Source organism: Ambystoma mexicanum, chromosome 8 (assembly GCF_040938575.1).
Source record: "Ambystoma mexicanum isolate Mex_15411 chromosome 8, UKY_AmexF1_1, whole genome shotgun sequence".
NCBI classification, from domain to species: Eukaryota; Metazoa; Chordata; class Amphibia; order Caudata; family Ambystomatidae; genus Ambystoma; species Ambystoma mexicanum.
Genome location: NC_090929.1, coordinates 339,193,313 through 339,214,762, shown reverse-complemented (window position 1 = coordinate 339,214,762; position 21,450 = coordinate 339,193,313). Strand labels below are relative to the sequence as shown.

General features: G+C 51.1%; 1 protein-coding gene across 5 annotated transcripts in view; it reads left to right on the top strand.

Moving 5' to 3' along the window:
- The window catches only part of EXD3 (exonuclease 3'-5' domain containing 3), a 3,187,846-nt gene that overhangs the window by 1,483,757 nt on the left and 1,682,639 nt on the right, over window positions 1–21,450 (top strand). For all 5 annotated transcript variants that reach the window (XM_069609779.1, XM_069609780.1, XM_069609781.1 and 2 more), the window contains one exon: window positions 14,830–14,968. In XM_069609779.1, coding sequence (XP_069465880.1) covers window positions 14,830–14,968 — 139 coding nt within the window. The remainder of the gene's footprint in view (window positions 1–14,829; window positions 14,969–21,450) is intronic.

The window sequence follows — 21,450 nt, the reverse complement described above, 5'->3', positions numbered from 1 at the left end:
GCCCTGAGGAGGGCGGCGTCCCGGAAGTTTAGAACCCTAGCCATAATGGGTCGTGGTGGTGCACCCGGTCTGGGCTTTGTAGTGAGGGCACGGTGGGCTTGCTCAATCGCGAACTGCGGGGAGAGTTTTGGAGAGTCTAACAGTTGTAGTAGTGTGCGCTCGACGTAGTCCTCCATGGGTTCCTTTATGCCATCCTCGGGTACTCTGATAATGCGGAGGTTGTTACGTCTCGAGCGTGATACCAGGTCCTCGTTCTTTTTCTCAACCTCTGCGACACGGCCAGAAAGTGTGGAGACCTCCGTCCTGTAAGAGCTCAAGTTATCCTCGGTGGAACAAACTCGTGTCTCGATCTTGGCAACCCGTCCTCTCCACATGTGCCTTGATGGAGGATATAGTGCCATTCATGTCGTCAAGCTTACTGTGAAGCGTGGTGAGCCCCTCCCGGATGTATTCCATCATTTTTTTGAGCGTCCGCCGGGTCAGAGGCCTGGGGGTTTAGATGGTTCCTGCACGGGCTCCTACACCACCGGCCCCGTCGGCGTTTTGGTGAACATGTTAATTGAGCATTGCTTCTTTCCAGCTCCCTTGGTCATGGCGCCAGACGGAGAATGGGCACGGAGGCTTGGGAGGGTGGCAGGAGTGTCAAGGCAGGTCGGTAAGGAGAGGGCAGGGCACAACAGATGATTGGGCAGCGTTTGGGCGCCCAGTGGTCCACAGGGTTGAAGTGAAGAGTAGTGCTGTAGAAGGATGTGGAGTCTCTGGACACCACCACCCGCTAGTTCGAGGAGCCGGGGAGGGGCCCACTCCGCCCACGATAATATGAGGGCACAGCGTGGTCAATGAGCGGATCCCCCGGTGCTGACCGCCCTGAGGATCACGGGTGAGGGCCGAGAACCGAAGATCAATGCACCGTGACAGGGGTAGAAGTAGAAGCAGCTATGGGCACTGATGCGGTCGAGCAACCGGGGAGTCCACTCCCTGTGTCAGGGGCGATGCCCGCTAAGGCCCCCAGCAAGGCAGCAGTGGATCACAAAGGGGGGACAGTTACTGCAGGGGTCCTCGATCCCAGGATATCCAAGCAAAGTGGAGGGGCTAGTCCCCGCACGCCGCGACAGGGGGGACCAGCTTGGTGCGCCACCAACCACGGTCTGTGTGGCCTAGGGGCCAGTTGTCCCAGCTGTTGAATGTAGCGCAATGAGCGGGGGGTGTATCACCACTGCGAAATCCCCATGCAGGCACTATGGTGGAGAGAAGCAGGGCAGGAAAGGAGGGTCCAATCCAAGGGTCTGCAGCGGGCAGCGTGAGCCTACACCTAAGTGGTGCGCGGGTTAATGATTCCGGCAACCGTGGAGTCCCCCCCCCTCCACAGGGCCCACCAGGTTGGGCTAGGAGCGGGGGTCCAGTGTGTCCGGCAGGGCAGTAGGCAGCGGAGCGTGACGATAGCCACAGTGGGAGCTGGCCCAGAAGGTCCGGGTGCCGGGAGTGCGCCCAGGGAGGAAGGCGACGCAATCCGATGCAGGCAGCACTATAGTGCGGATGTGGAAGAGTGTCCCGGGGGATCCGGAGGGACTCAATGCAGTAGTCAGGAGCGGGAATGTCCCGCGGACCGATCCCAGTTCAGGAAGCCTCCTCTCCGGGTCCTTACGAGGCACTAAAAAACAGCACGCCGCCCAGGGAAGCAACAGCTCTACGTTCGGGGAGCCCCCCGGATCCAGTCAGGGGGCCGGCGTCCACACACTGGCCACAGCAATTCCTCAGGAAGCGGGGGAGAAGGCGACGCCGCAACACACAGCGCCCCTTCCCCCAGCAGGCCCCGTATCCTCGGAGTCGAGCCACACGACTCCGGAGCCGAGCGCTGGAACTCTGCGGCAACGCTGTTTCAGGACGCGGGGTTCGAGCAGCACACGCAAGGGTCTTGCAGCAATGAAATAGGGCAGCTGGACCAAGTGTTAACAGGGCACCAAAGGAGGATCCAAGCAGGAAGGCGCCTCACGAAGCGGTCCTCACAGTCAGGCGGCCATCTTCTATGAGCGCAACAGCGCCCACCCTAGTACCTCACTTTCTTTTTTTGTCTGGACCTCTTATTTCCTCCCAATGATTCTGAGCTGCTTTAATGGTGTATCTGTATTTTCATATAGGGGTAGGTGGATTTGCCTACACCAGCAATTAACTATTGACAGTGGAGCCATAAAATATTAGATTCCAAACATTATTTTTCTACTTGGTATCAAGAGTGGGTAGGAGTTGGAAATACGTCTTTGTCACTAAATGCTTGTCTTTATGCTTGTGTGTGGCTTGATTTGAAAGTGCATTTGTGTTCTTCGATTGATGCATCCTTTTACTTTTATTAATACACTTGCTTCCATTGCTTCCGATAGTTGGTGTGCTACCCGTAGTCTTGAGAGGGGCAGTCATTGTATATTTGTGCCCGGGTTGCATGTGTGACAACCTACAGCTCATCGTTAGTCTGAACCTATGAGGGTTTTCCAAAGCGACCAAATGGACCACTGAGTATGTCAGTTTGAATTGTGGTTTGTGGGCACAAGATTCACTCACTATAACATCGACGACAAAACTTGATAGCTTATGGAATGAATGCTCTAATGACTGAATAACACCACAGTGAAAAATAAAAGTGATTGAATATGAAACATCTCCATTTAAGCACACTATTCCGCAAAATAGAAGTGATGCACATATATATGGGTTCTCTACTATTGCATATTAATAGAAAATAGACCACAAATAACAAGTGTTGAATCTGTACTGGACACGTAAAGTAACATGCACAAATAACATGTCTATGAATGTACTGTGAATTCCATTTCAGGAGGCATACGGTGGCCTGATGAAGATCCCCCAAACAACCGTCAAGTGATCAAAATATGCATGTGGTGCACTTCACCATTTCTGCACATTTTATCTATCCCCCTGAATTTGTATTGTTTGATGAAAGCATGTGTCAGCATTCATAGTCAAGATTCTTTTATGTAGGAATTGATATTCATTAAATTTTTATAAGGGATTTAAATAACAGTTCAACACTACATTTTTCGTAGCTAGACTGTAAGGGAGACTAGAAGTGTGGGCCCTAATACAAGATTAAGCTTGCCTGGGAATTGCACGCAAATGTTTGGAATTCACGTCTATGAGCTCCCTGGGTAGCCAAGACACAGAAGCTAATAGAATGCTTGTTGAAGAATATCTTGAATCCAACATTTGTGACAGGAAAATAACTGCTTTCTTTATATTGGGAGATTTTAATGGTAGAATTCATTTAACATTGATTTACCATAATACTGACGTATTGGATTATAGAACATCCCACAGGGCATACTGAAACGAAAAGCATTCAACAATAAGGGTGCACTGTGGTATTAGTTGTCAACCTCCTACGGCTTACATATGCTAAATGGCCGCTGTGGCAGTGATGTACTGGGACAGTTTTCTAAGGTATGTGGAGCATCAGCATACATTTTTCATCATGCATATTTAGTGGGTCCGATGTCCAGTTTATTGATATGACCATAGAAGTCCGAGAGCAAAGTGATCACTTCCCCATTAGAGTGCGATGGGAGATGGAGTCAAACACAGAAATGTATCTTAATTGACAGGCAGAGTTGAGTCCAACCAAGTTGCTAATTGAATAAAATGGACTCCTAACAATGTTGAGAAAATGTACATTAAGGCTCATGATTTGAGCACACTGTTGATAATTAAAATATATTTTTAACATTAACATCTGTCTTCTCAGATACCCCAAATCCCAAAAGGAGGTTATGCGGATCAAATAACATAAGCACTTTCTGAATATATGTCATGCTTGCAATGCTATGAGGAGTTTCTGGACATCTTGATGCAAACCCTATGGTGAAAAGACTGTCCAATAATACGGGTCAATTCGTAACAATGCAACATAGACACAAATTTGACCGAAATTCCAAAAGCAAAAAAGGTGCTCGCAAAAGAGTTACAAATTATAATGGTTAGCAATCTCCTCTTGGAAGCCCAAATAATAGCATTTAGGGGTTAAAGACTTGAATATAAAAGTTGGCTAGCTACACAAGAGAAGTCACTGAATTTGTAAATGACAAGAGATGGTAGATATTGCTCGGATCAACAATACACAGCTTTTCTTGAAAAAAGTAAATGGAGGTGACAATTTTGCATCGTGTGTAGCAAGAGCATCCAAACAGAGTTTGGAGAAGCAGATCTCCTTTACTATATGGTTTGTTTCCAACATGCCATTTGAGAACTGCTCCATCAATGTTCCCGGATGGAATTACTCATGTAGTGCTGAAGAGATAGTAACATTGTTAAAGTCTATAAAAAATAAATCAAATGCACCAGGACCTGACTGGTTATGTATGACCTGCTTATTAAGGGTTCACGTTTTTGGGGACATAGATTGCATAGACGTTTCTTTTTTTTTATCTAGAAGTGCCACAGACACACTGTCATCTAGCTGGGTGGATAGCATAATTGTTCCTGTGTGCAAGCGAGGAGAATGAACTGATCCTAGAAATTATAGGCTATTAGCGATACATGATGCTCCTGCTAAAATGTTTGCATATGAACTAGTTACTGGGGTTGAATACAAAAATACTCTGCCCATTAATCAGACCAGATGTAAAGAAGGTTGCTCCACATTCACTAATATTATGGCTCTTGTAACTACCGTAGATTGGGGTAGACACACCTACAGCCAGCCTGTGTTTTGTGAGGGGTCAGAAATGAGTCAGACACAAGGTATTCATAATCTCAAGTAAAGACTTTTATTGTAATAAAAACGTGTTGGGAAACTGCCTAACTTGCGCTATTCTCAGAGGAATTTGTGTCCAAAACATCGTATCCTGACCCTCACACTAAAACAAAACGGCAAAGGGTGCAAGGTAATGTCTATTTCTTTTTTTTTTATTTTGATAAAGCATTTTTATTGTTTTACATCACAATCAAAACAACATCATCATGTAGGGACTAGCATGTCTTTTCAAAGAACAACATTAGCAGATTCGTTACCAGTCACCCATAACATTTCCCCCAGTCTTTAATGCAATTAAACAGCATCACCCCTGCAGCGACTTGTAGGATCTAGGGTCCTTCCTCTTCCCACCTCCCCCGTATTTTGTCCGCCTTAACAGGGCAGCCTCTTGCGTTGTATATTCTGTGCTCTATCATTGCACATATGTCCATGTCCGCTGCCCATTGCTCCACCGTCGTGGACTCTGGGACTCCCCACTTTTGCGCTATGTTACGCTTCATCAGCCCCGCTGCTGTGTTCAAGAGCAGTCTTTCCCATTTATTAAGAGCAATTTCAACCGGTACGCCCAGGAGGAGAATCTTTGGGTCCAGTGGTATATGACAGGTGAGGATCTTATTGAGTTCATTACAGCATTCGTTCCAGAAGGTGTGGATTCGGGGGCATGCCCATAGAAAATGAAAGAAGGTCCCCTCTTGATCCCCACATCGGAGAAAGTTCGGATTCGGAGATCTCTTCCACCTATGTAATATTGTTCTGGGGTAGTAGACTCTATGCAAGAATTTTAATTGGACCAGCCTAGAGGATAGCATGTTGCGTTCTATAGGTGTGTAGTCTGGGATACTGGCATTTACAGGTATATGGTTTCTTAGTGCATGGGCCAATTGTACATAGTGGTATCGCTCGGTACGCGGGAGTTGGAATTGTTGCTGGATGGCTTCAAACGAGGCTAGTTCCCCTCCATCAAGAATATCTTCAACTCTCAGAATCCCGGCCCCAACCCATCGAGGCCATGGGACAAGCTTCTTTACCTCGGGCAGGTTGCGATTTCCCCTCAGGGGTTGTGCCGTGGCTATTCTATTTTTCCACCCTACGAATCCATGTGCCTGTTTCCAAACAGTAATAATGTGAGTCGTGGTCGTTGATGGGGGGGGTCTCGGGAGGGTTTGGTATAGTAAGTGCAATGGGTCGGTGTTATGCATTGTGCGATTTCAGTCCTGATGTGGGGGAGTTCCCTGTCTCCGTGAAGCAGGTCATTAACCACTGCGAGTTGTGAGGCCCAGTAATAGGTTTGGAGGCGGGGCACCCCTATCCCGCCCTCCCAGATCGACCTTTGGAGCGTGGTTAGCACTATCCTTGGTTGGCCTCCACCCCATATTAGTTTGCGGAGGAGGGTTTAAACCCGATCAAAGTCGGAGTCTGGGATCCTTAGTGGGGCATTCTGTAAGACATATAGAAACCTTGGGAAAGTCATCATCTTAAAGAGTGCGGCTCTGCCCATGAGCGTGAGGGGGAGAAGCTTCCAGTGGTGGACGTCCCTGACAAAGTGGTCAAGTACCGGTTGAATATTGTGTGTTGCATAGTTAGTGAGGTCTGTTGACACCCAGATCCCTAAATATCGAAAGCCTTGTTGTTCCATTCGGTATGGGCATTCCTGGGGGTTGACCAGCGCACCACCTTTCACCGGGAAGAGAAAGGATTTCCCCCAATTAATTCTGAGCCCGATAAATTCACCAAAACGGACAAGCATTTTTGTCACTACAGGGCAGGAACGGGCTGGGTCCCCCAGATATATCAGGTCATCTGCGAACAAAGAAATTCGGTCCTCATGCCCTTCAGGCCATCTGAATCCTATCCAGGTTGCATTTTGACGGAGCCAAAGGGCGAGAGGCTCAATTGCAAGGGCGAAGAGAAGGGGAGAGAGGGGGCAACCCTGTCTCGTGCCTATTCCCAAAGTGAAGGACCGGGAGGGCCAACCATTCACCCTGGCTTCCGCTTGGATGTTCGTGTAGAGTAATTTTACCCATCCCAGGAAGCCGTCGCCAAAGCCCATGCGTCTCATAATTTCCCAAAGGCTGTCCCACCTGACCGAATCGAAGGCCTTTTTGAAATAAATTGCCAATAAAGCGAAAGGAGTGTCGATAACTGGGGCCCGTTCTAACGCCAAATGGAGCCGACGCAGATTCATTTGGGTGGACTTGTGTGGCATTAAGCCACATTGATCGGGGTGGATCAGGGTGTGGGCTAACTTCTGCAGTCGGTTGGCTAGGAGCTTGGCGAGGACCTTGGCTTCACTATTAATTAGCGAGATAGGCCTATAAGAGGCACACATCTCCGGGGGTTTATCCGGTTTGGGAATGACCACAATGGTGGCTTTACATAGGTCTGGTGGGAGGGTGCCCCGTTCCAGGGAACCCAGGAGCATTTTGTAGAGGGGGGTTGCTATTTTGTTCCCTCCAAGCTTTTGCCAAGCTTCAGCCGGGAATCCATTAGGGCCTGGTGTTTTCCCTGTTTGGAGTTGTGCTAGGGCTTCGGCTATTTCGGATTCAGAGGGATCGGAGTCTAGTTCCGCTCGCTGCTGTTCTGTCAATGCTGGGAGTGCTATGTCGTCTAGCAGAGTCGGGTCGAGTGGTGATGTCGGGGCGCGATATAATTCTGCATAGAATTGGGCGAAGGCCTCCTCTATTTCGGCATCAGCCTGGTATCTCTCATTGCATGGAGTAACAATTTCCCAGACATGGCGTCGTCCCTCATCCCTCCTTTCAAGCCAGGCTAGCATTTTACCCGCTTTGTCCCCCAGCTCATATATTCTCGCTCTGGAGTCCCAGTGGGCTTGTTTGGCGTTATCCAGCATGGTATTTCTGAGGCGTTCTGTAGCTAATTTAAGGAGCCTTTGGGTCTGCGGGGTAGGGTCAAGTATATGCGTATTTTCGGACCAGATCATCTCCCCTTCTGCCTCTATTATTTTTTGGAGTCTCTCTCTCTTTTTATTCGCTACCCAGGAGATTATTTCTCCTCGCAGCACTGTTTTGTAAGCCTCCCATACTATTACTGGGTTGTTCACTGCCGGTTCATTTATGTCAAAATATTCATCAGACACTTCCGTGAGGCGGTCAATGAGTTTGGGGAACCCGAGGTGGTAATTATTCAATCTCCATGTTCTAGGAGGGGTCGTGCCTTGCATTCGCATTTCTATTATTAAGGGCGAGTGGTCTGAGATTCCACGAGGGAGGAACTCTGCGGATATTGCCCTATGTAGGTCTGTGTTCGGGAGGAGGAGATAGTAGAGTCTGGAGAGGGAGCTGTGGACTCCCGAATGGAACGAGTAGCCCTTGTCTCGGGGATGTAGTTCCGCCACACATCGCGAAGGCCCCGAGCGGATACAAAGTTAGACAGCCTCGTAAGGGTACCTGGGTTGCGCCTTCTAAGGTGAGTACGATCTGTGGTATTGCACATAACATCGTTGGAATCTCCCCCCAGTATCCACTGATCTGGCTGGTGTCTCCCCATAAGAGTGGTTAGGTCATCGAGTAATTCCCGACCTAGTCCGGGTGGGGAATATATTGACACAATGGCCAATGTCTCCCCCCCAGAGCGATCCCAGGATGGACACATCGCGACCTCGAGGGACCTGTTCTACGACCTGTAAGGAGAACGGGAGTCTTTTGTGTATGAGGATAAGGGTGCCCCTGGATCCCATTGTGTGGCCCGCATGGAATGTGGCCCGGTAGTTGGTTCTCTGGAACGGGGCTTTCGACGGATAACTCAAGAGGCGACTCTCCGCGTCATCGTCGGAATTCCAGTGGGTCTCCTTCCAGGAGTCGGTCTCGCCACTCCTCCGCCTCTTCGAGGCATTCCGGAAGTGCCGGCATCGGTCGCCTTCCTCGTCGTCTTCTGAGGACTCCACCCATCGGCGGGTCGCTTATCCCACCATGCAAGCGACACCAGTGGAATGGGCTTCCTTCGGGAAGCAGATGCTAGCGATTCTTGAATCGCAGGGCACCGGTCCATCCGCGCCTCAGAGTGGGGTCGGTCGGCACCGGTCGAGAGACAACGCTCGTACGCCTTCGGGCTCGGGTGGTCGGCGCGGCTCGCGGGAGAGGTCCCGCTCAGACAAGGGTAGCCGTTCTCGCCATGCCCGTTCCAGGTCCCGGGCCTCAACGCGCTCGAGACGGCGTGATCATGTGCCGTCTTCGAAGAAGAGATCGACGCCTGTGACACCGAGGTCGTCGACGATTTCTCTCGAGGCTCCGCCTCCGAGGGGGTCGTCGACGCTGTCGGCACCTAGGTCGTCGGGAGACACGCTCGGAGCTCCGGCTTCGAGGCCTGTGTCGACGCCGTCGATGCTGGCGGCGCTGCAGCTGACGTCGATGCTGGTTCGCTCGATATCGACTCGTTCGAGGCGGTGGTGTCAGAGGGGCCCCGTGGCACGGGGTTAGCCCCTAGAAAGGCTCTGGCTAAGGTCAGGCACAGCTTTGGTCCCCAGATGTCTTCCTCTCACTGCCTGGAGTACATTTCAGAGGGTGATGAAGGCTCTGATGAAGGCTTGGTTCCGGTTACGGTACCAGATGAGCTTATCTCGGGTCATAGCCAGTTTGATGACCTGAGGCAGTCACTGCATGATACCAGTGGACTGGACACCTCTCCGGAGGTGGAGTTTTGTAGGCCGGAGCCTGGCACTCATGCCGATTCTTCATATCGGCGCCTTATGTCTCGGGTCACCAAGTACTTGGGTTGGTCGGCTCCCCCAGGGGAGTTCGTTCAGGATGATCTCACGGACATCCTTGATCTTGGTCCCCCCACTGTCCCGGTATTGCCGTTTCATATGGCTCTGCAGAGAAGGGTGGCGGCGGCTTGGACTGCTCCGGAGAGTCTCCCGGCAGTGGGCAAGTCTTTGTCGCGAAAATACTGTCCAGCCAGTAGCGACTCCTGCTACTTGTCCAGGCCCCCCACTCCGGAGAGTTTGGTGGTGCAGGCGGCTACGGCCCCGGCAAAGCAGGCGTCGTATCCTACCATCCCTCCGGATAGGGACGACAAACGTTTTGACGGCTGGGCGAAGAAAGTGTTTTCTTCAGGGGGTATGGCGCTTCAGGCGGCCAACTCCATATGTGCCTTGTCTCGTTTCACACACACCACTGTGTTGCATTAGCGGCTGAACATATTCCCGAAGGGGACGAACGGGATGGTTTCCTTGTTATGGTTCAGGATGGCAAGGATGCCATGTGTGAGGCTGTTCAGTCGGGTTGGACATGGCAAATTGTGTCAGCCGGTCCATGGCGGCGAGCACCGTAATACGCAGGTTTGCGTGGTTGCGGAAGTCTGGGTTCGCTCCTGATGGAGAGTCCTGGCTCCTCAACATGCCCTTTGACGGTGAACATATTTTTGGCAGCAAGGCTGACGAGAGCCTTGAGAGGTCGCAGACCTCCAAAGCTGCAGCGAAGTCGTTGGGTGCTGCAGTTCGACAACCTCCGCCTTTTCGTCCTAGGGGACAGCAATGGAGGAGAGGTTCCTTTCGCTATTACTCGTCCTTCAGTAAAGCGAGAGGAGCTAGCAGTCAAAGAGGCAACCGTAAGAGTGCCAGAGGTGGAAACAAGGGTACTCGAGGTGCCAAGGCCGCTCGGGCAGTTGCCTCTTTGCCCTCCGGCAACGCTGCAGCCGCTACCACTCAGTCATGAGGCCAGGTCACATGGTTCGCCGGTTGGGGGAAGGCTGGCGCAGCATGTTGTAGAGTGGCGAGCCATTACTTCAGATGTGTGGGTTCTGGAGATCATAACCCACGGCTACTGTCTTATTTTCCGGCAGAGGCCTCACGTCAATCTACCTGGGAACCTCTCTTTGAAGAGTCCGGATCCGCTCCTTGCGCAGGAAATTCAAGCCCTGCTGGAGAAAGGCGCCATAGAACTGGTGCCTGTAGCACTTATTTTTTGATTTCGAAGAAAGACGGAGGGATTGAGACCCATCTTGGACTTGCGCGGTTTGAACAAACCCCTCAGGATGAGGGGGGGGCCCCAAGTACTGCAGAGATTACGGAGGTAACCTCAGGAAGGACAAGTTCAAGATGGTTACTCTCTCTCAAATCCTCCAGGCCCTTCAACTTCAGGACTGGTTGGTGTCTCTCGACCTCAAGGACGCTTATTTTCATGTGCCGATCCATCCCAAGCACAAGAAGTACCTGAGGTTCGCGGTTGGCGACTCGCACTTTCAGTTTTGGGTCCTGTCGCTCAGATTGACCTCCGCCCGAGGGTTTTCACCAAGCTCATGGTGGTGGTGGCAGCGCATCTCAGGAAAGTGGGGAATTCACGTCTACCCCTACCTGGACGATTGGTTGATCAGGGGGAGCTCTCCCGAGCAAGTCCTGGATCATCTGTCTGTCACCTGCCACTCCCTTCACAAGCTGGGCTTCTCCCTCAATTTAAAGAAGTCCCATTTGACACCAACACAGCGGCTCCAATACATCGGAGCAGTGCTAGACACATCCCTGGGGCAGTGTTTTCCTCCCCAGGTGAGGGCTCTTCACATTCAGCAGATGGTGCACAAGTTTCAACTTGCCCAGAATCTCCCAGCGTCCGAGTTCTTGAGACTGCTCAGCCTCATGGCATCCTGCATTCTTCTGGTGCTAGAGGCTCGTCTGCGGATGATATCTTTGCAGTGGGCACTCAAGCTCCAGTGGTCTCAGTCCTCCGGCAGGCTGTCGGACCATGTTCAGGTGCCGCCCTCGGTCGGCCAGGACCTTCTGTGGTGGGCCGTCGAAGGCAATCTGATGAGGTGGGGCCCCATTTTGGCTGCCCTGGCCGGAGATGACGATCGTGACGGACAAATCCCTCATGGGATGGGGAGCTCATGCCAACGAGTTGACAGTCAGCGGTCGTTGGTCTCCGTCGTAGTCCAGACCCCATATCAATCTGTTGGAGCTGAGGGCCGTCAGGCTTGCCCTGAAGGCTTTTCTGCCGACTGTGTGAGGAAAGAGTGTCCTGAGTCTAATGGAGAACACGGTGGCCATGCACTACCTCAACAAAAAGGGGGGGGGGGCGGATGCTCTGAGCAGGCAGAGCACGATCTCTCACGAGTGGGAGCTGGCTCAGGAGTTTCTCCTGGAGATCTTCGCCATTTAGGGGACCCCTCAAGTGGATCTCTTCGCCTCCAGTGTCAACCGGAAGTGCGAAAGGTTCTGCTCGCGGGAATTTCCTCCAAAAGGAGCCTTAGGAGACGCATTAGTGGTGGAGTGGTCATTCCCACTGTTGTACGCGTTTCCTCCAGTCCCCGTCATCCCGCAAGTACTGCAGAGGTTACGGAGGTTCGGTTCCTGGATGATCCTCATTGCTCCGGCTTGGGCCCGGAGGACGTGGTACCCGGACCTTCTAGACTTGTCCATCTGCCCTCCACGTCGTCTTCCCTACCGAGACTATCTGCTCTCACGGGAGGGGGGGATCAGGTTCTCCATCCAGAGCTCAGATCCCTCAACCTTCACGCTTAGCTTCTGAAAGGTTGAGGTATAAGGATTGGGACCTCCCTGAAGACGTGATGGAGGTGGTGTTCTCGGCCGGGCGGCCGGCAACAAAGTCTGTTGCTGTTGGATAAAGTTCTGCGACTGGTGCAGAGTTAAGAATGTGGATCCTTTTGAATGTGACATTCCCATGGTTCTGTCTTTTTTGCTTTCCTTGGCCCACATGGGCTTGCAAATGGGGACCATTAAAGGTTACCTGGCGGCGCTGTCCATCTTTAAGCGCTCGTCTGAAGAATGTTCCTATTTTAAGATTCCTTTAATTTCTCAGTTTTTGAAAGGGCTCACTAATGTGTTCCCTCCGTCACCTTTTCTGGTGCCCGGTTGGGATTTGAACCTTGTTCTTAAGTTTCTTATGGGTGCTCCGTTTGAGCCTTTGCAGTCTTGCCCTTTGAGACTGTTAACTCTGAAAACTGTGTTTTTTGTTGCAGTTACTTCCGCTCGCAGAGTGAGTGAGTTACAGGCACTTTCAGTTAAGCCACCCTTCACTGTGTTTCATAAGGACAGGGTTGTCCTTAGAGTTCGTCCTTCTTTTCTTCCGAAGGTGGTTTCGGAATTTCATTTGAGCCAGAAGGTTGTTCTTCCGGTGTTCTATCCTCCTCCACATCCTGGTAAGGAAGAGGAGAGGCTCCATAGGCTTGATCCTAGGAGAGCGTTGAGCTTTTATATTTCGCGCATGTCCCGGGTCAGAGTGGACAATCAACTTTTCATTGGTTACGCTGGAAAGTGTTTGGGACAAGCTGCGACGAAACAGACTTTGTCTCGTTGGATTATTTTAGCTATCTCCGAGTATTACCGCTTGGCGGGTAAAGACCCTCCGGCTGGCTTGCGGGCCCATTCTACCAGGGGAGTGGCTGCGTCTACTGCCCTCAGAGCGGTGTTCCTATTCGTCACATCTGTGATGCAGCCACCTTGGCTTCAATACATACTTTGGTACGGCACTACTCCCTCGATTCCATCCGAGGGCAGGATCTGGCCTTTGGCAAGGCAGTCCTTTATTCAGCAATTTGATTGGGCATGCTAAATTTGTGTTCTAAATTCTTTTCCCACCTCCTTGCTTGGTACTGCTTTGGGAGTCTGTCATAGATATGGAATACGTCGGAGGACCCAATCCCCTCGAAAAACAAGTTACTTTCTTACCTGGCAACGTTCTTTCGATGGGATGGTCCGACATATTCCATATCGCTCCCTCCCTACCTTCCCCGCTGCAGAATTTCTTTTGCGATTGCAGCTTGCGTTCCGCAAGGCCTTGTGTGTCTGACTGGCAGAAAACTGGTGGCACACGTTCTGGGGGAAAAAACTACAACTGAGGCTATGGGCATCGTGCGTCCTACTTATCACATCGTGTGACGGCCGTCGGAGGAGGTCCTCAGGGACGGCGCATCGACGTCATCGATGCAGGACACAGACAGCGAAGATTTTCCGAAGCAGCACAGCTGTGGACATTACCTGTCATAGATATGGAATACGTCGTCAGACCATCCCATCGAAAGAACGTTACCAGGTAAGAAAGTAACTTGTTCTTCTAGATTATCCAAACTTCATATAGATGATCAGCTTTTTATAGGCTATCCAGGTCACAAACTAGTTCAGGCTGTGACAAAGCAGAACTTATCCAGGTGGATAATTCTAACAATTTCAGAATGCTACAGGCTGGCGGGCAAAGATCCTCCAGAAGGCTTGAGGGCCCATTCCACCAGGAGTATGGCTACATCTTTGGCTCTGCAAAGAGGTGTTCCTATCAAAAACATTTGTGAGGCAGCTACGTGCTCTACTATACACAAGTTCACAAAGCATTACTGCCTTGATTCTTCCCTCAGTCATGTTGGAAGATTTGGAAAAGCTGTCCTCCATTCGGTTCATGGAAAACATTGAGAAAATTCATACTCCCTCCACCAAAACAAACACTGCCTTGGGAGTCTATCAAAGATGAGGAATACATGGGAGGACACAATCCATTCGAAGAACAAGTTACTTACCCCCTCGTAACATTCTTTCGACTGTTTATTCCTCCCAAGTATTCCTCATCGCCCTCCCAGCCTACCCCACAGTAGAATTTCCCATGCTATTACAGCTTTCGCTCCTTCAAAGCTTAGTACGGTCAAACCCATGGTTATGCAGGTAGTTCTACCGGAAGAAAAAACACAACTGAAGCCAACGGGCGCTGCACGTGCTATATATACTTTCAATGACCTCCTCGATATGGAGGCCCTCGAGGGACATCGAGTCGACTGCATCGACGCACAGCGCCCTCTGCCGAATTTGTTTTCCCAAAGCAGCTGAAGCTGGATATCGAATATCGAAGATGAGAAATACGTGGGAGGAGCATCCAGTCGAAAGAACGTTATCATGGGTGAGTAACTTGTTCTTCTAATGAAAGAAATATTCGAACACAGTGCATGTTTGTGTGGAGACGTTTGTGTGTAGCGAGTAGCTTTTTACATTGTGTGTTAATATCCGATTCCTCGTTGGTATCGTCACTGCATTTCCTGTCCATGCTTTCTCATGTATGCTTGTATTGTAGTATTCACATTTTTTATTGGAGCTGTTGTCCTCTTTTCTATTCCAGCCTGGATGTGGAGGAACAGAGTGGTGATGATTTTCAGGACCGGAAGGGGGACTTTTACCAGCTTCCCTTTCCCAGGACCAACATACACTTCCTGCAGAGTTTGGAAGAGGTGGCTGAGTGCAAGAGGGTGGTGCTGAAGGTAGTGTATGAAATGCACACCCATTTTGAAATGGAACAAGGGAAAAGAATGAAACACAGGGGAGGAGTTATCAGTGTTTCCCATGCCATAGTTAAAATCATTGCCCCTGTTAACCACATGGCGATGCACTGCTATTATAAACGTTATAGATCTACGCCTTAGCCACACTTCTTATTTATTTTTTATTTAGTGGGGATTTATAATGCGCAAATGGCAGTATATTTTGGGTGGAGACCTCACTCCTAGTCAGGCTTCTGGCAATATTCTAGTGGGTCACAATTCCTGGCTTATTAATCCTTCGTTAAACCCCTTTCTATTAGGTCATTGTGTATGATTACCCAGGATTCTGTGGCTGCTGCAGTGAGTTTTCAAAGGACCCTGACAGGAAAACACATAGGAGTCTTGAGCTATTAAACAAGGCATAATATAAATAGCTGCATATAATAGCATGTTCGAGGGGATTGGGCCCTCCGACGTATTCCATATCTATGACACAGTAATCACCACAGCTGTGCTGCTTCGGAGAATTTTTCGGCATCTGCGTCGATACGTCGCCCTCGAGGACCTCTTCCGACGGCCGACGTCACTGGATGTTATAAGTAGGACGCACGACGCCCGTAGCCTCAGTTCCGTTTTTTTCACGAACGTGTTCGCTTCGGAGATCTCGGCGCGCCTCGACTCTTTGGAGTTTCTGTTCTTTATCGGTTTTTCGAACCTGTTCGTTTGTGAAGTATATCCTTCGTGATGTCTACCTCGTCTTCCACACCGCGTCCGGGCATTAAGAAGTGCAGGGACTGTGGGTCCAAGATGTCGGCGACGGACTCGCACGATGCCTGCCTCTGGTGCCTCGGGGAGGCCCATGACAAGGATGATTGTGTCGACTGCCAGTCGCTTACGTCCAAATCCTTGTGGGAGCGCAAGAAGAAACTGTCGGTAGGTAAGGTGTCCAAGCCAAGTCGAGATCTGCGGGGCTTTCGACGGACGATTCGAGGGGCGATGCTCTGCATTGTCGTCGGAATTCCAGTGGGTCTCGGAGTAGGTCCCACCACTCCTCTGCCTCTTCGGGGCACTCCCGGAAGCGCCGTCATCAGTCGTCTTCCCCGTCCTCATCCGTGGACTCTGCCCGTCAGCCGGTCACTTATCCCACCAAGCATGCGACGCCAGAGGAATGGGCTTCCTTTGGTAAGAAAATGCTAGCGATTCTCGAATCGCAGGGCACTGGTCCGTCCGCGCCTCCTAGTGGGGTCGGTCGTGATCGGTCGAGAGACACCGCTCGTACACCTTCGGACTCGGGTGGTCGGCACGATTCGCGGGAAAGGTCCCGCTTGGACAAGGGGAATCATTCTCGTCATGCCCGTCCCAGGTCCCGGTCCTTGACGTGCTCGAGACCGTGTGCACTTGTGGTGTCTTTGAGGAAGACGTTGACGCCTGTGGCGCCGAGGTCGTCTACGGACTCTTTCGAGGCTCCGCCTCCGAAAAAGTCGTCGATGCCATCGATGCCTAGGCTGTCGAGGAACACGCTCGGGGCTCCGTCCTCGAGGCCTGTGTCAACGCCGTCGATGCTGTCGGCGCCGCGTTCGACGCCGATTCACTCAACGCCTTTCGAGGCTGTTTCGACGGGGGTACCCCGGGGCACGGTGGAACCCCTAGAAAGGCTCTGGCCAAGTTCTAGCATGGCTTTGTTCCCCATTCTGTGCCCTCTTACCACCATCTTGAGTACATTTCAGAGGTGGATGAGGGCTCTGATGATGGCATGGTTCCTGATAGGGTGCCAGATGAGATTCTCTCGGGCCATAGCCAAATTGAGGACCTGCGTCAGTCCCTGCACAACGCCAGTGGTCTGGACACCTCTCCGGAGGTGGAGTTTTGTAGGCCTGAGCCTGGCACTCATGCCGACTCTTCGTACTGGCACCTTATGTCTAGGGTTACAGAGTACCCGGGGTGGTCTGCTCCTCCGGGGGATTTTCTTCAGGATGATCTTATGGATATCCTCGACCAAGGTCCACCAACTGACCCGGTACTGCCGTTCCATATGGCTCTACAGAGGAGGGTGGCGGCGGCTTGGACTGCTCCGGAGAGTCTCCCGGCAGTGGGCAAGTCTTTGCCGCGAAAATACCACCCAGCCAGTAGCGACCCCTGCTACTTGACCAAGCACCCCACTCCGTAGAGTTTGGTGGTGCAGGCGGCTACGGCCCCGGCAAAGCAGGCGTTGTATCCTACCATCCCTCCTGATAGGGACGACAAACGTTTTGATGGTTGGGCGAAGAAAGTGTTTTCTTCAGGGGGTATGGCGCTTCAGGTGGCCAACTCCATATGTGCCTTGTCTCGTTTCACGCACACTCTGTGGAACTGTTTCCTTAGCGGCTGAACATATTCCCGAATTGGACGAACGGGATGGTTTCCTTGCTATGGTCCAGGATGGCAAGGATGCCATGTGTGAGGCCGTTCAGTCGGGTTTGAACATGGCAGATTGCGTCAGCCTGTCCATGGCGGCGAGCACTGTAATACGCAGGTTTGCGTGGTTGCGGAAGTCTGGGTTTTCTCCCTATGTGCGTGCCCGGCTCCTTAACATGCCCTTTGACAGGGAACATCTTTTTGGCAGTAAGGCTGACGAGAGCCTTGCAGACCTCCAAAGCTGGAGTGAAGTCGTTGGGTGTTGCAGTTCGACAACCTGCGTCTTTTCGTCCTGGGGACAGAAATGGAGGGGAGGTTCCTTTCGTTATTACTCATCCTTTGGTAAAGCGAGAGGAGCTGCCAGTCAAAGCGGCCACCGTATAAGTGCCAGAGGTGGAAAACAAGGTACTCGAGGTGCGAAGGCCACTCGGGCAGTTGCCTCTTTGCCCTCAGGCAACGCCGCAGCCGCTTCAGCTCAGTCATGAGGCCATGTCGCATGGTTCGCCGGTTGGGGGAAGGCTGGGGCAGCATCTTGTAGAGTGGCGTGCCATTATTTCAGATGTGTGGGTTCTGGAGATCATAGCCCACGGCTACTGCCTTCCTTTCCGGCAGAGGCCTCAAGACAATCCACCGGGGAATCTCTCTTTGAAGAGTCCGGATCCGCTCCTTGCGCCGGAAATTCAATCCCTGCTGGAGAAAGGTGCCATAGAACTGGTGCCTCTAGCAGAGAGGAACAAGGGATTGTATTCCCCTTATTTTTTGATTTCCAAGAAAGACGGGGGATTGAGACCCATAATGGACTTGCACGGTTTAACCAAACTCCTCAGGAAGGACAAGTCCAAGATGGTTACTGCCTCTCAAGTCCTCCAGGCCCTTCAACTTCAGAACTGGTTGGTGTCTCTCGACCTCAAGGACGCTTATTTTCATGTGCTGATCCATCCAAAGCACAAGAAGTACCTGAAGTTCGCAGTTGGCGACTTGCACTTTCAGTTTCGGGTACTGCCGTTCGGATTGACCTCTGCCCAAAGGGTCTTCACCAAGCTCATGGTAGTGGTGGCAGCGCATCTCAGGAAAGAGGGGATTCACGTCTACCCCTACCTGGACGATTGGTTGATCAGGGCGCGCTCTCCCGAGCAAGTCCTGGATAATCTGTTAGTCACCTGCCACTCCCTCCACAAGCTGGGCTTCTCCCTCAACTTAAAGAAGTCCCATTTGACACCAACTCGGAGGCTCCAGTACATTGGAGCAGTGCTTGACACGTCCTTGGGGCAGTGTTTTCCTCCCCAGGTGAGGGCTCATCACATTCAGCAGATGGTGCACAGTTTCAGCTTGACCAGAGTCTCCCAGCGTTCGAGTTCTTGAGATTGCTCGGCCTCATGGCATCCTGCATTCTTCTGGTGCCAGAGGTGTTAGGAAGAATTCTCTGTTTAGGCTGAATTTCCTAACCTAGTGATTCCCCCAGCAGCTTTGCTGGATTTTTGGGGTTTATTTTTTTCTCCTGCCAAGAGTGAGATTCTTTTACCCTCACTCTTGGACATGATTTGAGTGTGTTTCTTTGAATCTAAATGTGTTTAATGGGCTATGGGGTCTTTTACTCCATAGGGCTTCATGTGTTTTTGCGATGTGTTACACAGCACCCTCAGTGCAGTGACACAGGGGTGTCATAGTGACCCCCCAGTATAGACTCCATAACCTGGGACTACCTACTGTCTCCCAGGGCATGTAAAGTCACCATTGACTTTACTAGTCTTAAATTCTGAACAGAACCAGTACAAACCATCATATTGTGGACATACTGGCCTGGGCAATTCGATTGCCCCAGGGTCTGTTAGTCGAGGGGGCACGTCTCCGTCACCCCTGATCGTGTTTTGGCTGGTGGCAGTGGATACTACTTTTTATATTCAACCGCGAATATTTTCCTATGGGATTTCCCATTGTTTTAGGCTACTATCTTTATTTAATTATTTACGGTAGCCTCGAACATACCGCCGGTTTATTTAATTAATATTAATTCTCCGGTTGGTATTTTTTGCCAAAACTTGATTCTAAAATGGCGTTTGTGTTCTCTTCTGTGACTCCAACCCAAGTCGAGCCCTTTGTTCCACTTTTTGGCGGGCTTCTCCACAGAAGCCCCGCAAAGTGGTGCCACTCTGTCTGGGGTACTTAGGAGGGGTGGAGGGGAATTTAGGCACCCTGGACTGAGTTGCCTAGGCAACTCAAGTCGCACTCCATCCTGATTGGCCCAAGTGGTGAGCCGGCCGGCTCACCACTTAGCATGTTTGAGTGACAGCTAGGCTGAGTGAATGGGGGTTTGCTGCATAAAAGCAGGGTTTTGGGGACTGGAACTTCAGAAGTCGCCACAGGACCTAAGAATCCGACGAGGGAGAAGCTGAGCCGACCTGCCACGACACCACCACCGGTGGAGCCCTGCTGGGCCGTCTCACCACTTTTCCCAACGACAGAGATCATCTCCCGCCGGAGAGTCTTTTTCCTTTGACTGGTGGGGATAACCAGTTTCACCGTCTTTTCGCCTTCCCGACGTACCTCATGGCCGCCTTGCCTGTGCCAAGCAACCCGGCAACCGGGATACCACGTTTTACCACGACCGTGAAACAAAGGTACCACCTTTAACCGGAAAACTCCACGGCTGGTTTCTTCCCTGGTAGTGCAACGACCTTCATCTTTCCTCCAAGTTGAGATCGTCTCTTCCCCTGGACGACGGCGCAATTTGCACCCACTACCAGGAACAAGTGCCACCGCTGGAGGATCCTTCCCACTTAAGGTACCGTGTCCCGCCTGGCTTCCCTTTCTACCGACTGTACGGGGTAGATTTAGCCCCCGGCTTTCGAACCTGGGTTAGTCTGGGACACCCTGGCTAAACCTTCGTAAGCCTCTCTAAACCCTTTATGAACCCTCTGCAAGACTTTCTAAGCCTAGTGTAAAACTGTGTGATCTTGGGCGCATTTGTGCTCTGCTCTCTCTAAGAGTGGGCCCAGCCTTTGGACTTTGGCTCACCAGTGACTTTTGCTCTTCTGCTTTGCTAACAGTGTTCCTGAATCTTAGAGTGGTGTACTTTTCCATATTCTGTCTTTTTCCCTCCCTTTCTCACAAACTTATTGGAGTGCCATCTAGTTAAGCGCTCACCTCTGTATGAAAATAAGTGGTGTTTTACAGTGACTTATCTGATAAGGAAAAAGGGGTGTATATATTATAATAGTAACTGTGTTTAGAATATTTTTCAATAAGAGTGCTGGGGTGTTTTCAACAGTGTATTTTTAAATAAATAATTATATACTTTGATACCAAAGCTCTGGTCAGTGTTTGCTTGTATTGTTGTATCTGAGTGCTTATTGTGTATACTTTGCATACTGCCTAACTCTTCTTGAGGGAAGTCTGACTGCTCAGCCACAGCTACCAGGTAAATCTGGGTGGTGCAGACTGCTACCAAGTGGGTTTACTGCCAACACCTGTAGTCTTAAATCTTTTGCAGTGGTCCCTAAGGGAACTGCACAGGTTTCTGCCTACCAAGAGGCCAGGTTGCGGATGAGATCTTTGCAATGGGCACTCAAGCTCCAGTGGTCTCAGTCCTCCGGCAGGATGTCGGACCCTGTTCAGGTGCCGTACTCGGTCGCCCAGGACCTTCTGTGGTGAGCCGTCAAAGGCAATCTGATGAAGGGGGCTCCTTTTTGTCTACCCTGGCCGGAGGTGACGATTGTGACAGACGCATGCCTCACAGGATAGGGAGCTCATGCCAACGAGTTGACAGTCAGCGGTCGTTGGTCTCCGTCGGAGTCCAGACTCCATATCAATCTGTTGGAGCTGTGGGCCGTCAGGCTTTCCCTGAAGGCTTTTCTGCCGACTGTGCGAGGAAAGAATGTCCTGATCCTGACGGACAACACAGTGGCCATGCCCTACCTCAACAAAAAGGGGGGGCAGGGTCACTTCCTCTGTGCATGGAGGTGATGCAGCTCTGGTTCTTGGCAATCCAGCAGAAGTTTCGATCTCGGCAGTTCATCTGGCCGGAGACGAAAACAAGACGGCGGACGCTCTGAGCAGGCAGAGCACGATCTCTCACGAGTGGGAGCTGG